General features: G+C 49.1%; 1 protein-coding gene across 9 annotated transcripts in view; it reads right to left on the bottom strand.

Annotated features, from left to right (window-relative positions):
* Positions 1-239: 239 nt before the first annotated feature.
* Positions 240-16,866, bottom strand: part of MTCL1 (microtubule crosslinking factor 1) — a 123,491-nt gene continuing 106,864 nt past the window's right edge. For 6 of the 9 annotated variants that reach the window (XM_032875736.1, XM_032875738.1, XM_032875741.1 and 3 more), the window contains 4 exons: positions 14,216-14,512; positions 12,542-12,573; positions 6,975-8,514; positions 240-1,427 (listed from right to left, as the gene is read on the bottom strand). In XM_032875736.1, the coding sequence (XP_032731627.1) occupies positions 1,233-1,427; positions 6,975-8,514; positions 12,542-12,573; positions 14,216-14,512 (2,064 nt within the window). In that variant the 3' untranslated portion in view covers positions 240-1,232. Of the gene's footprint in view, positions 1,428-4,153; positions 4,211-6,974; positions 8,515-12,541; positions 12,574-14,215; positions 14,513-16,866 lie in introns of all 9 variants that reach the window. The other 3 variants (XM_032875742.1, XM_032875744.1, XM_032875745.1) reach the window with 1 other exon arrangement.

The following is a 16,866-nucleotide window of genomic DNA, read 5'->3' as shown; positions in this document are numbered from 1 at the left end:
TTTCCTCATACCTCCACGCCCGCCATGTTTTCAGTCAGAATGATGTTGCCTTTTCATCTACCCCAGGACGCTCTTCCAGAGAACAGGGAAGCTGCGGGGCACCACACGCTCACAGTTTGCCCCAGTGAGGTGTGTCAGGACCTCCCCTCTCCCTCATTCCCCTGGCTATGGAAAACTGTCACTTAAGCCCTTAGAAGAGGGTGCAGGGCATGTGAAACACGAGGTCCCGGCACAGGCCGCCATCTTGTAAAGGCTTTATTTCTACTTCATCATTGTCTCATACAGACTCTGAGGCACCATCCTTTGATTCAGTGTGGTACCCTCCTGACTTTTTGTAGTGCTTTTCCTTAAACAAGAAAACTTTGAGTAAACACTGCATATTGCCAGTTCATCGTTAACAATAATTTAAAAATGCCATTGCTGTTGTATCTCAGTGCAAGAGGACAACAATAAAAGTACAGTACGAGGGATTCACAACGTATTACGGTGGGACAGGTGACTCACACTTAGGCGATGGCGAGACCACAGCAGCAGTATGTACAGGCACCCCAGCGCTTCGAACCCAAAGACGTGCAAGTCAAGTAGAGTACGTGGATTATACAGCGAATTTGGTAAGCCCGGCTGAGGACTCTGTACCTTTTCAAGAATGCGGACGTGTATCCCCTCGCATAGAGAGGATGTCGGTCTTGTCGACTGGCTTCATGGCTTTTTCACTACAAAAAGTTCACTGAATCAGACAGTCTGAAGCATTTCAAAAATTCTTAAAAACCCAAAACACTGACAAAATAAAATTAACTTAACACACCCTAATTCAACGTGGAAATTAACCAAACCAAAGTGTAACAGTGCAAATTTAACAGAGAGGCAGCCAGTATCGAAAGCAAGGGTGTTCAGAATCTCTTAAAATGTACATCTTTAAAATTTTATTGTTTAAATTTATTTATATCTTATCTAGCTTTTTTTTGTTTCATATACTGTGTGTAAAAAAGATGGAGACAAAAATAGTTTTCTGAGCTATGAAAAAAATTATTACAGGCACGTTTACGGTTTCATTCTGGAAACATCTCAGGTTCACAGGTTGGACATTCAGCAGCTGTGTGTTTTTTAAAAACATTCTTTAACCTTGGGAAAGCTAGATCTCTCCTTGTGGGCGGAGCCTGGTTGATGACGACAGTGTGGTTATGCAAATTACAGGGAATTATTCCCTGATAATCCATGCAAACTTGCACTCGTCACAGGTGTGTCTTCTCCCCTGGTGGCTCCTCGTCGCCGAGCTCCTCCAATGAGGCTGGGTCTCCGGGTGACTGAGCCGGTGAGGCAGTGGGGGAATGTGAGGCCCAACGGGACGGAGGGCGACGGTTTGCTGGTCTCTCGGGCCTGGAGAAGCAGGGTTCTAGGGATGGAGCTAGTGCGGAACAAGGTAGTTCCTTCAAAGCCGAGAAAGAGAAAGACAGGGTTACTCACACCGACAGGTCCTCTGGATTGGGGCGGGGGAGCGTGGGGTGTGACTCTCCTCAAACACACTTCTCAACAGACTCAAGTTCAATGCAATGGGTCAGGGGCAACTTCAGAATGTTAATTCATATTTTACTCCAGGAGAATAACTTAAAGTGTTAAGTGAAAAATTCAGCACAAGATGATCAGTGACATAGTAATGAGAAGATAGCAAAGTATGATCAAAACATGGCAATGCAATGAGATGGGTTTTTACACAGCGTCTTCCAGATTGGGCTGGAGCCTATGGAGGTGGGAGAGCCACCGGTCACTGGTCACATCCTAACCCAGTTGACCAGATCCTTTTGGTCTTCCTGAATGATCTACTAGCCACAGGGACCTGGCCCTAACAGGCCAGCCTCACTACGCTTTGGTCTGTTGGGAGGCTCACGAAGAGACCCATGATTTATCCAGCTGCATTAGCAACAAGACTCACCTTAAAACGAACTCTGCTACTGCTTATTCTAAGTTGACTGGCAGTGGGTTAAACAAACTCCCACGGCATGGAAAAAAAAATGCTGCAGGCAGAAATTTTAACTTCGTTCTGATTTTTTTTAATGATTCTTCCTTGCTGCAGCATTTTAAAAAGTGGAAATCAGAGTGTGCTTGCGCTTGTCACAGGGATCCTACATCCTCGGAGAACAGATTGTGCACAACACACTCAACCAGAGGGCCAACCACTTGTCGGACTTCTCAGGGGCCCGCGCTCCTTTCCTAGTGTTAGTGAGTGTCGAGCTACTTAGTCTGCAGGACAGGAAGCAAGGATGCCCACACTTGGGAGCATGCCGGTGCCCAGAAGAGAGTGGTGGGGGCGTGAGGAAACGGTGAGTTCCCTGGGGGGGCAGAACCCGCCCCCGCCCCAAGTGACACTCAAACGAGAAAAAGCTGAGATGGTAAGCCACTGTGATGAAGAATGACAGAGAACACAGGCGCTCAGAGCCTGTCAGGAAGGGCGGCAGAAGACCGACAGATATGGGACAAGCAAGCACAGAGGCCAGGATGAGGACGGTTTGGTCTGCGGAGCAGGGAGTGACAGCAGAGAAGAGACAGTGAGCTATGTCGATGAGCAATGGGAGGAGGAGGGAGGGCGGAAGACATAGCACGGTGTGGTCCTTCTGGAAGAGTGATGGAGTGAGGTGGTTCCTGCCTCCCCCGTGGGCCCAGTGGAAAATGGCTTTAACACTGGAGACGACTCTTAAACATCTCCTGCCTCTTTGTGACTCTGTGTCCTAGCAGAGGATGGGGAAGCCTGGATTAGCAAAGCACTCGACTGATGGGAACCATGACAACCAGGAAGACCTCGCCCACGAAGCCCAGCCTGAAATAGCTGAGATGCAAATTGAGGGGGTTCAAAGTGGGGGAGCTGTCCTCCCCTCACCTCAGCCCGCGGGTGCACATGTGCCGGTGTTGTGTGGCTTGGGAAACCTGCCACTGCTTTGTCTTTTTCTGTCTCTGCTCCTGGTATTAAGATTTGCATGTTGTGTTCTGTTTGTATTTTGTGTGTGTTGTGTAGTGTATGTGTGGGATCATGTTGGGTATGAGTGCTGCGTTGTATGTGCCGTGTCTGAGGGCATATGGCATGTGTGTGCTTTGTGTCATCTGGTGTGTGTCGTGTGCTGCATGTGCTGTGTAGGAGTGTGTGATGTGTGTTACATGTGTGGCAGGTATGTTGAAAATGGGGATGGCTGCTACCATAGTTTTTTTTTTCCCTGACTCCACAACAGCCCTTTCCCACCTGGTCAATGCTGGACCAGAACGGGCTTTTTGATTAGACCATGTGAACACCTAAAAGGAAGAAGTGGGGGACCATGGGTTCAAGCATAACTTTCTCTTTAGTAACACACCAGCATAGACAAGCAAATGATCTTGTCCTTCCCTGAGAGGCTACTGCATAGGGCTGTGTGGCCATTTTATCTTGGGAGCACCTCCTTCATCTTTGAGAGCCAACCGCATTTTTGTATTTAGCACTCTTGAGTTAAGACCTATGGGTGAGGTGGGTGGGTGACCAATTCTTGATCAAAGCTAAGATGGGATTTTTTTCCCATGCCTCAATTCAGGCTCAGATGACAATCGTGAGGCTATTTTTTGGAACAAGGGATGGCTTTGTTGTTGATTCATCCCAACAAATATTTAATGAGTGCTTACTACGTCACCTATGGTGATCACCTGGAAGGACAAGATACATTTGGATTTATTCCTTCTGGTGCGGTTGTTGAAAGAGAGAAAAGCCTCATCGCATAATGGTCACAGCTCATTATAGCATCTGGTGGTGTGTATGTGCCTTAGAATACCAGCGAGCAGGTACAGGCCGACTGGGAAAACGCTGGGCTCACAGACCCCCACAGGCCAGCCCCCTGTGCCCGACGCAGTCCCCTCTCCGGCCAATATCCCTTTGCCCCTCTGAAAGCAGAGAGCGGAAACGTTAGCAGAATTTCTTCACAGTGAGCACTCGCTACTCCAGGGAGCAACTGGGGATGTCTACGCCTGCCGACTGGCTCCTGAAGATGGACTCCAGGCCAGGGCAGGCTGGCGGCGGTCTCTCCGGACAGGGCAGATCCACCTGGCATGATTCAGCCTCATTTCTGAGTGTCAGATACCAACCCCGAATTACACAGAGGACCTTTCCAGACGGTGTGCGAAGAAGGTAGAAAGCACTTACGGCATGAGGCAGGCAGGGCTAGAGTCCCCAGGGGGCAGTTAGTAAGACAGTTTGGTTCTGGACAGAACAGACAGAGAAAGAAAAGAAAAGCAAGTAGGTTGGAAAGTAGTTTTTAAAAAAGAACAGTAAAGGTTTAAAGTCAACAAGTCTGGTGGCAGCTCCAGGGACAGCTATCAGGAGAGACGTGAGGCCCGCAGAAGCGGGCAGGTGCACGCGCAGGTGCGCAGGCCTCTCTCTGCCTGGGTCCGGGTGGTCCAGCGCACAGAGGGACCCTCACGACGGAACAGCAACAGACCTCTCCCTTCTGCTTTCTGCTCCTCCCTGATTTGCCCTTTGGCGTTTCACTTTTCAGAAACCCTTTGGCACACATAGGGATAGAAGCCACATGACTAACTGTATTTGAAACAGAGGATTATATGGTCTGTTTTAGTTGCAACGATCACGTGGCCACTGTTCTCACTGAGAAGTTCCCTTCACACTGTCCACTAGACACAGGAGGGAAGAATAGCACTGCATTTCCAGATTATTCTCTTCTTTCACACCATAACTCTCCTCTTAGCTTCTCTGCAGGGCAGAGCTGGTACTACAGCTTCAAGAGAAAAAGAGGATAAATATAACCATGGGGGCCGGGGGAGCAAGAAAAGACAAGGGAGATTTCCGGTTGTGCCCCACCCCCGCCAGGGAGGTCCCCTGATCCGGCATCCGAGCACGTGTTCAGGGAAGGGCCCACAGCCGGGCGCTCGGGGCAGGCTGGATAATCAGCATTAGTCCTGGTGAATCTGGAATGAAAACCCAGAACTACTTACTACATAATTTATGGAGTGATGGGAAAGGGTTTCCAATGGGCCTAATACAGGAAGTCAGTTTAGACAAGGAGGAACTCCAGTGGAATTGAGAGCCAGCAAAATTCCAACAGAAAAGGAAAAGAGAGTCCACAACATCTAATCTCTGTCACTGGGCACTCTGCGCAGGTTCTGAATCCCCAAGCTTGGCCAATCATCTCTTTGGTAGCAAGCACACCCAGTGAGAAGAAAATCTAAAACAGACATTCTACAGAGGCCCTGACTGGTAGGGCAATAGGCACAGTTCAGTCCTGATAAAACCGTTTTCATGCCTCGAGGTTGTGATTTACATGAAGCGGTTGTCTTTCTACTATCACAGATTACCTGGAGTGGTCACTGTAACTCAGAGCCCTTTTTGGTTCCTAAACATTAATTTCTCTTTAGTTTCTAATATTAATGGAATTAAGTGCAGGCACAGCCAGGTAATGTTTTGGGACCGAGCCCTCATTTCACCGGATTCTTCCAGAGCCTTAAGAAGTTTAGGGCATCCACCTAAATAAGCCCTTTGTGGCAGGAAAGTCACTGACCTCAGGCCCCTGGAGGGATGGGGTAACAGAAGCCCACAGAAGACACCATTTGTCACAGGAGAACACTCAACCATGGTATTTGTTCTTCTCAGCGTACTAAGCAGCTTTATCACAAAGACACCCATGTTCCAAACGTGGCCAATATACTATCATTATGTTGAAAGAAATGGCCACTGCCATTTCTGTAGGGCCCTGGCAATGCCACATGGTTTAAACTCTACATTTTGAGTTGATTGTTCCTGGGTGGGTTCCACTGGGAGCCACCGATTCCGCACCACCCCCCACCCTGCCCCGCACTAGGAAAATGTGGAAACACACTTGCCTCGTCTCCCAACTTGGGAAGCCAGGGCTGCCTGGGCCATGGTGGGAGAGCAGGGCCGCAGCCCGGGGAGTATGTCTCTCTTCTCTGACCCTTGCCATCTCCAGGAGCTGCCTGGAGAATGGTGATGGGTATCTGGACTCCACGGGGCTGGAGTCTGTCCATCTGGGCTAGTGGTGAGCGGGCCTCACCCTCCAGTCTGCACGCGGGATCCCCAACCCAACAGTGTCTGATGGAAGCGGGGACCGTGCGCCGCCCCACCACACCAGGCCCACAGCCCCTATGCGTCCGGTCCCAGGAAAACCGTCAGCCTTTGTTTTGTTTCACTCACTCTTGAAGTGGAAATGCGGACTGTTCTTAAAATGGTGTGGTGTGGACATACTGTGCGTGGAAACACGTGAGATCAAAATTCAAGGCCAGCCCATCAGTGAATAATGTTAAGGGGAAAGTAATAATAATTGCATAATAATCACAGGTGCTGGGATGGGTGGTCGTATATGGTGTGATGGTCATATGAAAGACATAAGAGGGATAACAGTAATCATCACATAGTAGGAAGGCGGGATTTTTGATCTTATCCATCTGCCTCACCCAGTTTTATGGCCAGGGAGACAGAGGACTGCTATTCTGTACTGAAGCCAGCACTGGAGTCCAGACCTCCTGGGACATTCCACGTTATCAGCCTCTCTAGCACACCTCTTGTGTTGTCCCGGATAAAGATCTGGAGCACTCAGACAGCTCTGATGTGACTCCAACACACCTCACACACATGCACGTTTCTAGGACACAAATTCACACAGAAAGAGGACAAATTATAACCCCAAGTGAAAGGCCCAGATAGACGAGCATCAATCACCTAGACCAGAGAACCTGAGTCAAACCCTGAGCTACATCTTCAAGAAAAGATCACCGAGGACAAGAACATGGACTCTTCTTTAGGAGTAACCCAGGGCTTGTGTTTCTGCCTATCCAATTCTCCCATAACTCCTGAATTTTCCAGCTCACAAGAACCCATTACGGATAAGGATTCTTGAAATCAGATGACCTAACAAAACCCCAGGTTTACACATCTTTTCTGAGCATTTAAACAGAAGAGCTGGTGGGGTGAGGGTTGGAATACTCAGCCTTATTACCTCAATGGACCCTGGTTCAGCTTTGACTCTTTCTCCCATGTGGTTGTCACTGTTAAGACTTGGGGGCCCGTGGGGGGCGTGCCTCCTCTCCTCCTTTAAGGCATGCTCCAACAGCTTCTTGTTGAGGATCCGGGCTACGTTCTCAGCGAGTGTGTAACCAGGGGGAGCGGATAAGTCCTGCCTCAGGGGCGTGCCCTCTCCCCCTTCCTCCCTCCATGTCTCTGAGCCAGCCCCAATGGGGCTGGGGGACCGTCCTCGGGAACTGGGGCCTGTTTCCTGGCCTGGGCCCAGGTCTGGCCGAGGTTCTGCTGAGCGAGACCGACTCCCGGTCCGTGTCCCCTTCTGGAAGGGGTCCTGCACCACGGGGCTGTGGTCGATGATGTTGAAGAGGCTGGAGAGGCCATCGTTGATGGCGGTGTGCACGGGGCTCTCTCTTGTGGTGGTGGAGCGGGCCCAGGCTGACTCACTGCACCCCTTTGGGGCTAGCCCCAGGGAGGTCCTGCTATTTGGCTGCTCAGCTTTGGGGAGGGGCTTCCTCTGCAGCTTGGGAGACCCGTACTTGGGGGAGCAGCATGTGCGTTCAAACTTGGCCTGCACCTTCTCGATGGCGGGGGCCACCTGCCTGCTCCTAAGGCCACGGGAAGGAGATGACGCGGGCGTGGCACCACCCCCTGCCTTTGGCGTGAGACACTTATGGGGGCTGCTGGTGATGGTGCTGCCACGCAGGGCTTCGGTCTGCAGGCCAACGTTGATGGTCTGCACGGTCTGTGTCCCTGTTGTCCGGGACCCATTGGTCTGGCAGGCCATGTCCTTGACAGGAGGCTTGGCGGGACCGGAGCATATGGCGTTCCTCACAGAGAAGGCCACCTCCTTCATGTCATCACTCATGTTCTTGGACATCTGCAGACTGTGTAGTGGGGAGGTGAACCCCAGAGGGGTGCAGAGGGAGCTTTCCAGGGGGCGCAGTCCTCCCTCCACATAGTCCCGGGGGTGTCTGGAGGGGGCACAAGGCCACCTGCTAAGCACGTGTTCTGAGGGACCCCCCTTTGCGTCTCCAGCGCCCCCCCTGGGTCTGCTCGTGGGAAATGGGCACTCGGGCTCTGACCGGCCCTTGCCCTCGCCCCCGGCCACCACGATGCTGTCCATCCTGCGGACGGCGGGCGGGCTGTGCAGCACCCGCACCCCCGCCTGCTCGGCGCACACGTGGCTCCGCAGGGGCTGCTTCTGGCAGTGCTCTGGGCTGGTCATGGTGTCCGTGGTCATGGTGACACTCGTGGTGAGGTACCAGGAGGAGTCGGGGAAAGGCTCCGCGCTGGCCTCATTCCCTGCCCGCCCCACCTCGGTCCTGTCTGCCCACGGCTCCGGGGGCCTCTCCTCCCAGCTCTTGCTGTTGAACTCCTCGATGTACTTCAGGTCGTCCGGAGACAGGGGCGGGGTGACGTCCTCTTTGCTGCTGGCCGCCGGCAGGCCCTTCTCAGGCAGGAAGGGAGAGACATCCATCAGACGCTGGAACTCAGACATGGAGGACACAGACACAGCCCTGGGGAAAGTGGGAGAGAAGAGGGTGTCAGCTGCCCCTCAGCCGAGAAGCGTGCTCACCTCCGCCCCTGACCCCGCAGCTCGAGCTTCCCGCCCCCGCGCGGCCCGACTGTGCCTCAGTCTCCATCCGCCTCCACTACCCGGACGCCTTCCAGCCGCTGGATGTTCTTTGCTCCTGAGCCGCCCCTGTGCGTGTTCAACGGACTCTTCATGGCCCTGGAATTGTTCCGGGAGCCTCGTAGGAGTCAGAGTTTCATACAGGCGGCCCTCAACTACCTCGGAACGAGCAGGAGGCTGGGCTCTGGGCGCTGGTCAGAGCTAAGCTCCAAACCCACTTTGGAATGCTTTCATTTTGGCCTGTGGTTGCTCCAAAACAAGAAGGACACCTAGCTGATGAGTGCCTTCAATCCCTAACCTAAAAGAGTTTCCGAATCCCCGGCACTGAGGCAGGTGCTCGAACTACTGACGGAAATACAGCCCCGTCCTGATCCAAACCCCGCAAATGGTGTGCACCAAGGGGGTCGATACCACAACATCACAGGTATAATCTGACATCCTGTTCATCTGCCGGCCTCATCCTCTGCTGGATGAACTTCTGGTGAAGTACCATTGACCCTTGAACATCACGGGGGTCAGCTGGTCCCACTCCCATGTAGGTGAAAATCCATGTACAATTTCTGACTCCCCCCAAACTTAACTACTCATAGCCTACTGTTGAGCAGAAGCTTTATCCAGAAGATAAGCAGTTTATATAACACATACTTTGGGGTATGTATTAAATACTGTATTCTTGTAATAAAATGAGCTAATGAAAGAAAATGTTATTCTGAGAACCACAAGGAAGAGAAAATACATTTACAGCACTGTACTGTATATACTGGGAAAAAATCCACATCTAGGTGGACCTGTGTAGTTCAATCCGTGTTGTTCAGGGGTCAACTGTACTAAGGGTCATCCCCAGAGGCCAAAGGGAAGATGTGGAGCAAAGGAGGGAAGTGGAAGGTGTGACAGGTGGGCACGTGATTTCCAAATACGACTTCCTCAGAAACTCCATCCTGCCCTGCTGAAATCCACCACCAGGGCTCAGGTCTTCCCTCCCCACCTGCTCCCTCCTGTACAGCCCAGCCTGTGATGTGTTCCTGCTCCTCCTGTATTCTTGGATGAGAAGAAGACGCCTGCAGACACTCAAACACATGGGAGGGTGAAGAGGTCTGAGCTGAAGGGAGAGCCAGGGTCGGGTAAGTGCTGCCTGATGGACGTGGTTTTGGATGTAGATTCATGGATAATTAGTGCTTTCATTCCATGTATTTCTAGTTGGTGTGAATTTCCCGACTGCCTCCTATAGGCCAGGGCAGGCACCATATGAGGTGCTGGGGATTCTAAAATGCTAAAACAGGAGGTTGCTGGAGCGCTTAAGCAGCTTGTCAACCCGCTGGACCCTCTGGCAGGAAATCGCAGGAAATCCCGAGGCAGGGGCATATGCAGACTCACTCTCTCTGCAACGAGACCACCTTCTCATAGGACATATTCCTATCTGCGCACCCCAAACAGAAGTTTAAATACTTAGGGTTTCAGACCAGCACAACCGGGTCCCAGAAGGAGCGTGCATGGGCCACTCCACTGCAGAAACCATTAATGATGGTGAGGCTAGAACTGGGGTCTGTGTACCACATGGACTGGCTCACAGAACTGGCAAAGACCTGGGTACCTTTGCCCTCACCCTGGGTTGCCACCCTGGAGTAAAAGACAGAAGGCTACAAATGATACCAGTAGGCTTTCTATCTTGTTATTTCTCACTAGAGGCAAAAGTTAGTGATTTTTTTGTTGTTGTTAGAAATAATCTACAAACTCTCCCATGGGCCGATGAAGAACAGCAAGCTGGCTACAACTAGCACTGAAAAGAAAAAGAAATAGGAGGGATGGGTCCATTTATCATAGATATGAAGCCTTCCAGTAAGTGCAATTTTTCTCTTCTTGCCTCTAGCCAAGTCAGGGAGTTGCTGAATTAATAATGAGCTTCAGGTGCCTGGGTGGCTCAGTGGGTTAAGCAGCTGCCTTTGGCTCAGGTCATGATCTCAGGGTCCTGGGATCGAGCCCTGCATCAGGCTCCCTGCTCAGCGGGGAGTTTGCTTCTCCCTCGCACTCTGCTGCTCACCCTGCTTGTGCTCTCTCTGTTAAAGAAATAAAATTAAAAAAAAAATGATAAGCTTCAGAGCGTTGTACACTGGGGACTGGGAAATGCCCCGTAGGTACTGAAACCCCAATCCTTTCCACATTTCTTGGACATGGCTCGTCTGAGCCCCGTTTCTGCCCACGGAGGAACTAGCCTCAGAGTTAAGCCAGTGCACCGGCCTGGGGCCTTTCTGTTCCCAGGCCTTGGATGGATCTCATGGAACAGAGGTGATGTGGGCAGAGAAAGGGAACACATCAGCCTTAGCAGTGGCCAAAACAAAACAGATACAAAACCAGGACACACTAGAAACGTGCCAGCGCATGAAGGCGCACAGAAGAAGGTATTGGGGGGAAGACAGGAAACTGCTAGAACCAAGAGGAAGAAGGGGATAGTGAGGACAACACGTGTACTTTCTTGCCTTAGACATTTTGATACGTACTTTTTTTTTTTTTTAAGATTTTGTTCATTTATTTGAGAGACAGAACACAAGTGGACAGGGGGCAGAGGGAGAGGGAGAAAGAGATTTCCCGCTGGGAGGGAGCCCAACACTGACCTGAGCCAAAGGCAGACGCTTAACCAACTGAGTCACCCAGGGTCCCCTGAAATGTAAGTTTTAATATTTCTGATATTGCGTTATTTAAGTTTTAATTTAGGATTAATTTTTCTAAGTATGGATGACTTTTAAAATTAATAGCAGCAATAAGATAAAAAATAGGGGGTGCCTGGCTGTCTTAGTCAGTAGAGTGTACGACTCTTGATCTTGGGGTTGTGAGTTCGAGCCCCACATTGGGTGTAGAGATTATTAAAAAAATAAACTTTAAAAAATAAGAGCTACTAAGTGAAGAGTTCCGTGAAGATAGCTAAATTTTGTTGACCATTTACTCTGTGTCAGGCACTACTCTGTTTTATGTGTAGTAACACATTTAAGCTGTGAAGAAATGGAAACACCTTTTGTTTACAGATGAGGAAACTGAGGCACAGGGTGGTTACCTAACTCATGGTGACGAGAGCAGATGTGCATTTGAAACCAGGCTCTGGCTTTTGAATGCGGCCCTGGACTGTCCGAGAATGACCAGACAAGACAATGCCTGAAGGATAGAAATACACCATAGGTGTTTTGGATGGTTTGGGATGAACCCAATACCGGGCAAAATGGGAAGGAGACAGTAATTCATGGCCCTGAAGTTCACAGGAAAACCAGGGATGAGGAGATCTGGAAACAGCGAACTGCCCTGAGGATAAGTTTCCTGTGGTGGAAATAGCATGTGTTCGTCTACAAAGAAAAAGCATGTGAGTGAGGATGGGGGGAGTTGTGTACAGGAAATCTTTCCGCTCAGTTGTGTTTTCAATGTTTAAATATAAACAAATTTGCTTAGATGTGTCTTTTCAGGTATATCCTATCATACAAATGACCTAAAATGGATGATAATGAACATTGCCAATATCAATCACTTTGTATTTACTTTAGGGTTTATGGACAGGAAATATTTTAATTAACTCTCCTGGTAGAACTTTAAATGCACAGTATATAAAATGTCTCCGAGCACATCAAGAGGGAGTCTTTCCAGACTAAATGAGAAGTGAGGGGTTTCTGTGGACTGTTCAGAAACCACTAGACACAACATTCCTTTATATACACGATACACAATTGTAACTGTTCTCACCATGACACTAACACCCACTGGCCTTTCTATGGCAAATAATCAATAATAATAAAGCAACTACGTACTCAGAAGTCTTACTTTAAGTCATTCTCAAGACAGTGTTACCACAGGTTCTGGTGACAAGATAGAATTTTAAGACAGAGAGGTTTTAATTTCAGTAGCCGACTATTGTTTTCATCAGTCTTACTTACCTTTGAAGATTTCCTTTGTGATTTTCTTCTTCCTACAAAGAAGAAATTAGATCATCTGAATCAGTTAATATGGTTGCCAGGCCCTTTCAACGTGCTAAATAATCTGTTTTTGCGCTTTGGCCACAGGAAAATCCCATTTAAAATGTACACCGAGGCCAAGTTTTGGTCAGGAATGCTCCTGCCCCTCAGCCCTTTGAAGTATAATAATAAAACCAGAACCACAGTGTGATGAGGGGTTGGAGCTCCGGCAGTCCAGGGAGGAGCCCATGTGAGTGAGAAAAACTGGCTATATACTAGGTCGTGAAGAAAGTGCTCTCCTGGGTTTCAATAAAGGAAGCTACCTGTGTGAACTTCAAAGCTGGCTTTTGTCATGACCCGAATACATCTGAATGTGTGTGTGCTCGTGTGAGAGAGAGAGGAGGAGGAGGTGGGAGAAGGGAAGATGCGTACCCCCCCACCCCCCCAGGGAGAGGAAGGTGGCAGCTATGTCCCTCAGTCTAAGCCTCAGTGTAAAAGGTGATGCAACAGCCTCTGGCTTGAGCACTTCTGTTGTGAGCTTTGCCATGTGGAATCAGAGGAAGCTTACAAGGACGTCTGCTCTGTGGCAGCTCAGTATGGGGCTGTGGACTCCCGACCCCGGTTTGCTTCCTCTCTGCTGTGCAGCTGCACCATGGGAATTGCCAGCAGATCAAACAGGATGGCATCCTGGTGATGTCATGCCACCTGGCGCACACTGCCAAGAAGGTATTTGACCTCACAGACACCAGACCGAAGTCTAACTGGCCCCCATTTCAACACTACTTGACACCAACTCTTTGAAGTCTGCCTTTGGACAGGTTAAGTAACAGGTACAGCAGCTGTTAAACTGACTCACAGGTAATGATTCCTAAAATCCAACCCGGTTTTAAAACCCAGTTGCAGAAGGGCACCTGGGTGGCTCAGTCGATTAAGTGTCTGCCTTTGGTTCGGGTGGTGATCCCGGCATCCCGGGATCGAGCCCCATGTCGGGTTCTTGGCTCAGCAGGGAGCCTGCTTCTCCCTCTCCCCTCATTGTGCTCTCTCGAATAAATAAATAAAATCTTTAAAAAAAACCCCAAAAAACAAAAACCCAGTTGTAGAAAGGGCATAACCAGAAAAACCTGACATTGTGCCATGGAAATCTGAGCCCAGAGTTGAGCTTACTGCATTGTTGATCTAATTTACGCACGGCTTCTAAGTGCTGGATTTTCCCCCCTTTGTAGAGAATAAGAATTTATAGCATGTCATTGTTTAGTGACACTTAGCATTTCCCAATGTGAGGTACCTTCTTTGGAACAGATTTTTTTCTGTTACCAGTAAGTGTTAAGAATCAGAAGGCTGCGGTGATTTAAAGAGAGGTTGCAGACCTATACTTCACAGAATGAAAGATCTCTGTGTGTTTTCCTGGACCTGTTCATGGGCGAGACCAGTGTCTCCAAACCCGAGACATGTTTGCAAAGTGAAAGTGAATGCAGCTCGCCCTAGGAATTTGGGGTCGGGACCACTAAGCAAAGATCTTGGCACTCTGAAGGTTTCCTGCCTACTCAACCCAGAGGCTGCAATTTGCAAAACCCGAGCCTGCCGGCCAGATGGCCAACTCTCCTCACAACCCCTTGGTCCTGCAGCAGTTAACTGGACCCCAAATCCCAGGCCGACCTGGGGAAGGCAGTTCCTGAACTCCCGCTGGGGCCCTCGGGCTGGAGGCTCCTCTGACTCGTCATCCAGAGACAAGGCGTCCAAGTAGAGGTTTTCCCGTGCTGAACATCTGTCCGATTCCTTCAGCTTGGACAGCGGCCGGTCTTCAAACGGGGCGGAGTCGGTGTCCGTGCAGGGCCACACCCCCAAAGGACGGGGCATTCGGGGACTTCCCGGGTGGGCAAAGGGGCGCATGTTGCCTTCCTTTTGATCACAGAGGAAACTGCCACTTCTCCGGGGACTGTTTTCTTTCTGCAACTTGAGGGTTTTAAAAATGAAAACAATGAGCCTCACTTTTCTTGTCTGTTGGTCTCCCTAGACCACTGCTTCTCCACAGTTTGGAACTACATTTGGGTCCATCGGAAAGACTGTAAGAAGTCAATGGTCTTAAAGTTCTGACCTTAATTTCAAAAGTAACACAACATTACAGATGCTTTTATTAAAAAAAAAAAAATCACAATTTTATCCAGCCTGGAAAATGCATTAGCCACACACATGAGCCTATTTCCCATGAAGTTGTATCATTTCATATATATATATATATATATCATATACACACATTTATATCACACACATATACATATCATATACACGTATATATCATATACGATACAACTTCATGGGAAATTATACATTTATTTTAAAAAAACTGACTTGTTACATGACATATTTAGAACTCTTTTTTATACCTTTAGAACTTAAGGCACACTCACTGGGAAACCATCAGTGATAGCAAACTTCTGAGGGGAAATTTGATTGTCCTAACTAGCAGGGTTTCCTCATTTTAACACTATTATTCCCAAATCATTTGGAAGGGGTCCCATCCGTAACCCAAGTGATGAATTGGGTTGTAACCCCTGGGTGTCAAAAACAACTCCTAACTTTGCTCGAGGGGATTACAATTTAGCTATCAAGTTAAGGAAAGATCTGGACTGACTGAAAAAGGAAAAGCCACATCCTATAGTACCGTAGTTGTTTGCCTGACTTGGGAAAGGCAGGAAGCAATAGTGGGGAACACAAAGGCACCCTCAAGTGAGGAAGGCCTGAGTTGGAGCCACTGTTCTGTGGCTGGCCGGCAGAAGAGACGTCCCCAGAGATCCCCAGCTCAGTGTTCTCATCTGTAAAGTGGGGACCTCACAGCTGTGAGGGGAGGAGCGCAGGGGCCACCCGCAAGGCGAGCCCAGCAGGGCTCACTCTTCATCCGTGAGACCAGCACTGACCTCCCTGGGGTCTGGGTGCGCGGATACGCCTTGTTGATTTATGGCACTAAAAGGAACCATGTGGAGCAACTCAGGAAGGAAGCCAACGTGAAATCACAGGGAAAGGCAGGGAAATGGCGAGCTGGGCGGATGCTGCCTCCCTGAAGAAGCAGTAATGGACTACTTCTCCCCAGACTCTCCAGAGCTTTCCTCACCACTTTCCTTTCGAGCCATGCACACAAAGCACAATGTAGGGCTGAGAAGACCTCCACCCAGGTATCTCCACGATGGTCTTTACTGGGTGACATGTCACACACCCCACCATGGCGGAAGCTCTCCTGGCTAAGAAAGTTACCTGAAGGGCGGAAGTGACATCTGGATTTTTCAAAGAAGAGAGATGTTGGGTCCTCAAGGGCTGATATGGCACCGGGAAGTTCTAGAACTCCCCCAGAAGGATTAATTTATTTTTTAACTGAGACTCTTTCACAAACTACACCTCTGTGTCCCAACTGAGGCCTTCAACTAGGAGCTGGAGGTAAGTATGGCCTGTTCATAATCAGGAACCAAGCCATGTGAAGTAATCTCCATTATTAAAAGGACTTTTACTCAATTTAAGTAATTTCTGATATGGTGGATTATCTTCATTTTCTGAGAAAGATGGAAATTCAAGCAGCCAGAGCTTCAATGTTAGAGTCTGAGGCGGGGTCAGAGTTGAATTAGGGAACAAGCCAGTCACTCTGGGTTTCAGCAGCACGGCCCCTCTGATCTCTTCCCATCCCCCCCACCCCAAGGCACAGTTTTTCCCAATTCTCTTAAAAATACTAAATGTTTTCTTTACAACACCAACAAACAAAAAACGACAACAAAAAGGGAACGCTTTTTATTATGTTCATCTAATGCATGTCAACGCAATTTAGTTCTAACACATGATCATCTCTAAGCTATTCTGGGCAAGGAATTAAAATGCAAGAATCACACTTGGAGCTGTAAATGTGCACCGAGGGTGTGTGTGAAGAGGAGGAAAGAATGACTAAGGAGGAGGCTTTGAACGAGCACATTCTAACTCAGCACAGGGGGAATTCAAAAATAAACACAGGCGGCCAGAAGCAATGCTCACTAAAGCTGGTCAGTGTTAGGTTTCCTAAAAATGAACTGGAATGGGTTTAGCTGGAGGGTATCTGCTGCTAAGATGCCTCTGGGATGTTGTAATAGAATAATGGGTCCTTAAAAGGATAGGGTTTCCTAGGACAGTCATTTCAAACCAGCCACCGGCGCCCACTGTACTTCGAATCCTGCACTAGAACAACTTTTAATGCAAATAGAAAACTGAAAAGACTTTCATTTCAAATAATACAGGAAACAATAAGCCCTCCACAGTGTCACCTTACCTGAACTGGTCCAGAAAAAAAAAGG

This window comes from Lontra canadensis, unplaced genomic scaffold (genome assembly GCF_010015895.1).
Source record: "Lontra canadensis isolate GAN:19392208 unplaced genomic scaffold, GSC_riverotter_1.0 scaffold57, whole genome shotgun sequence".
Lineage (NCBI taxonomy): Eukaryota > Metazoa > Chordata > Mammalia > Carnivora > Mustelidae > Lontra > Lontra canadensis.
The sequence above is the reverse complement of the archived record's forward strand: the minus strand, read 5'-3'. Positions and strand labels throughout refer to the sequence as shown.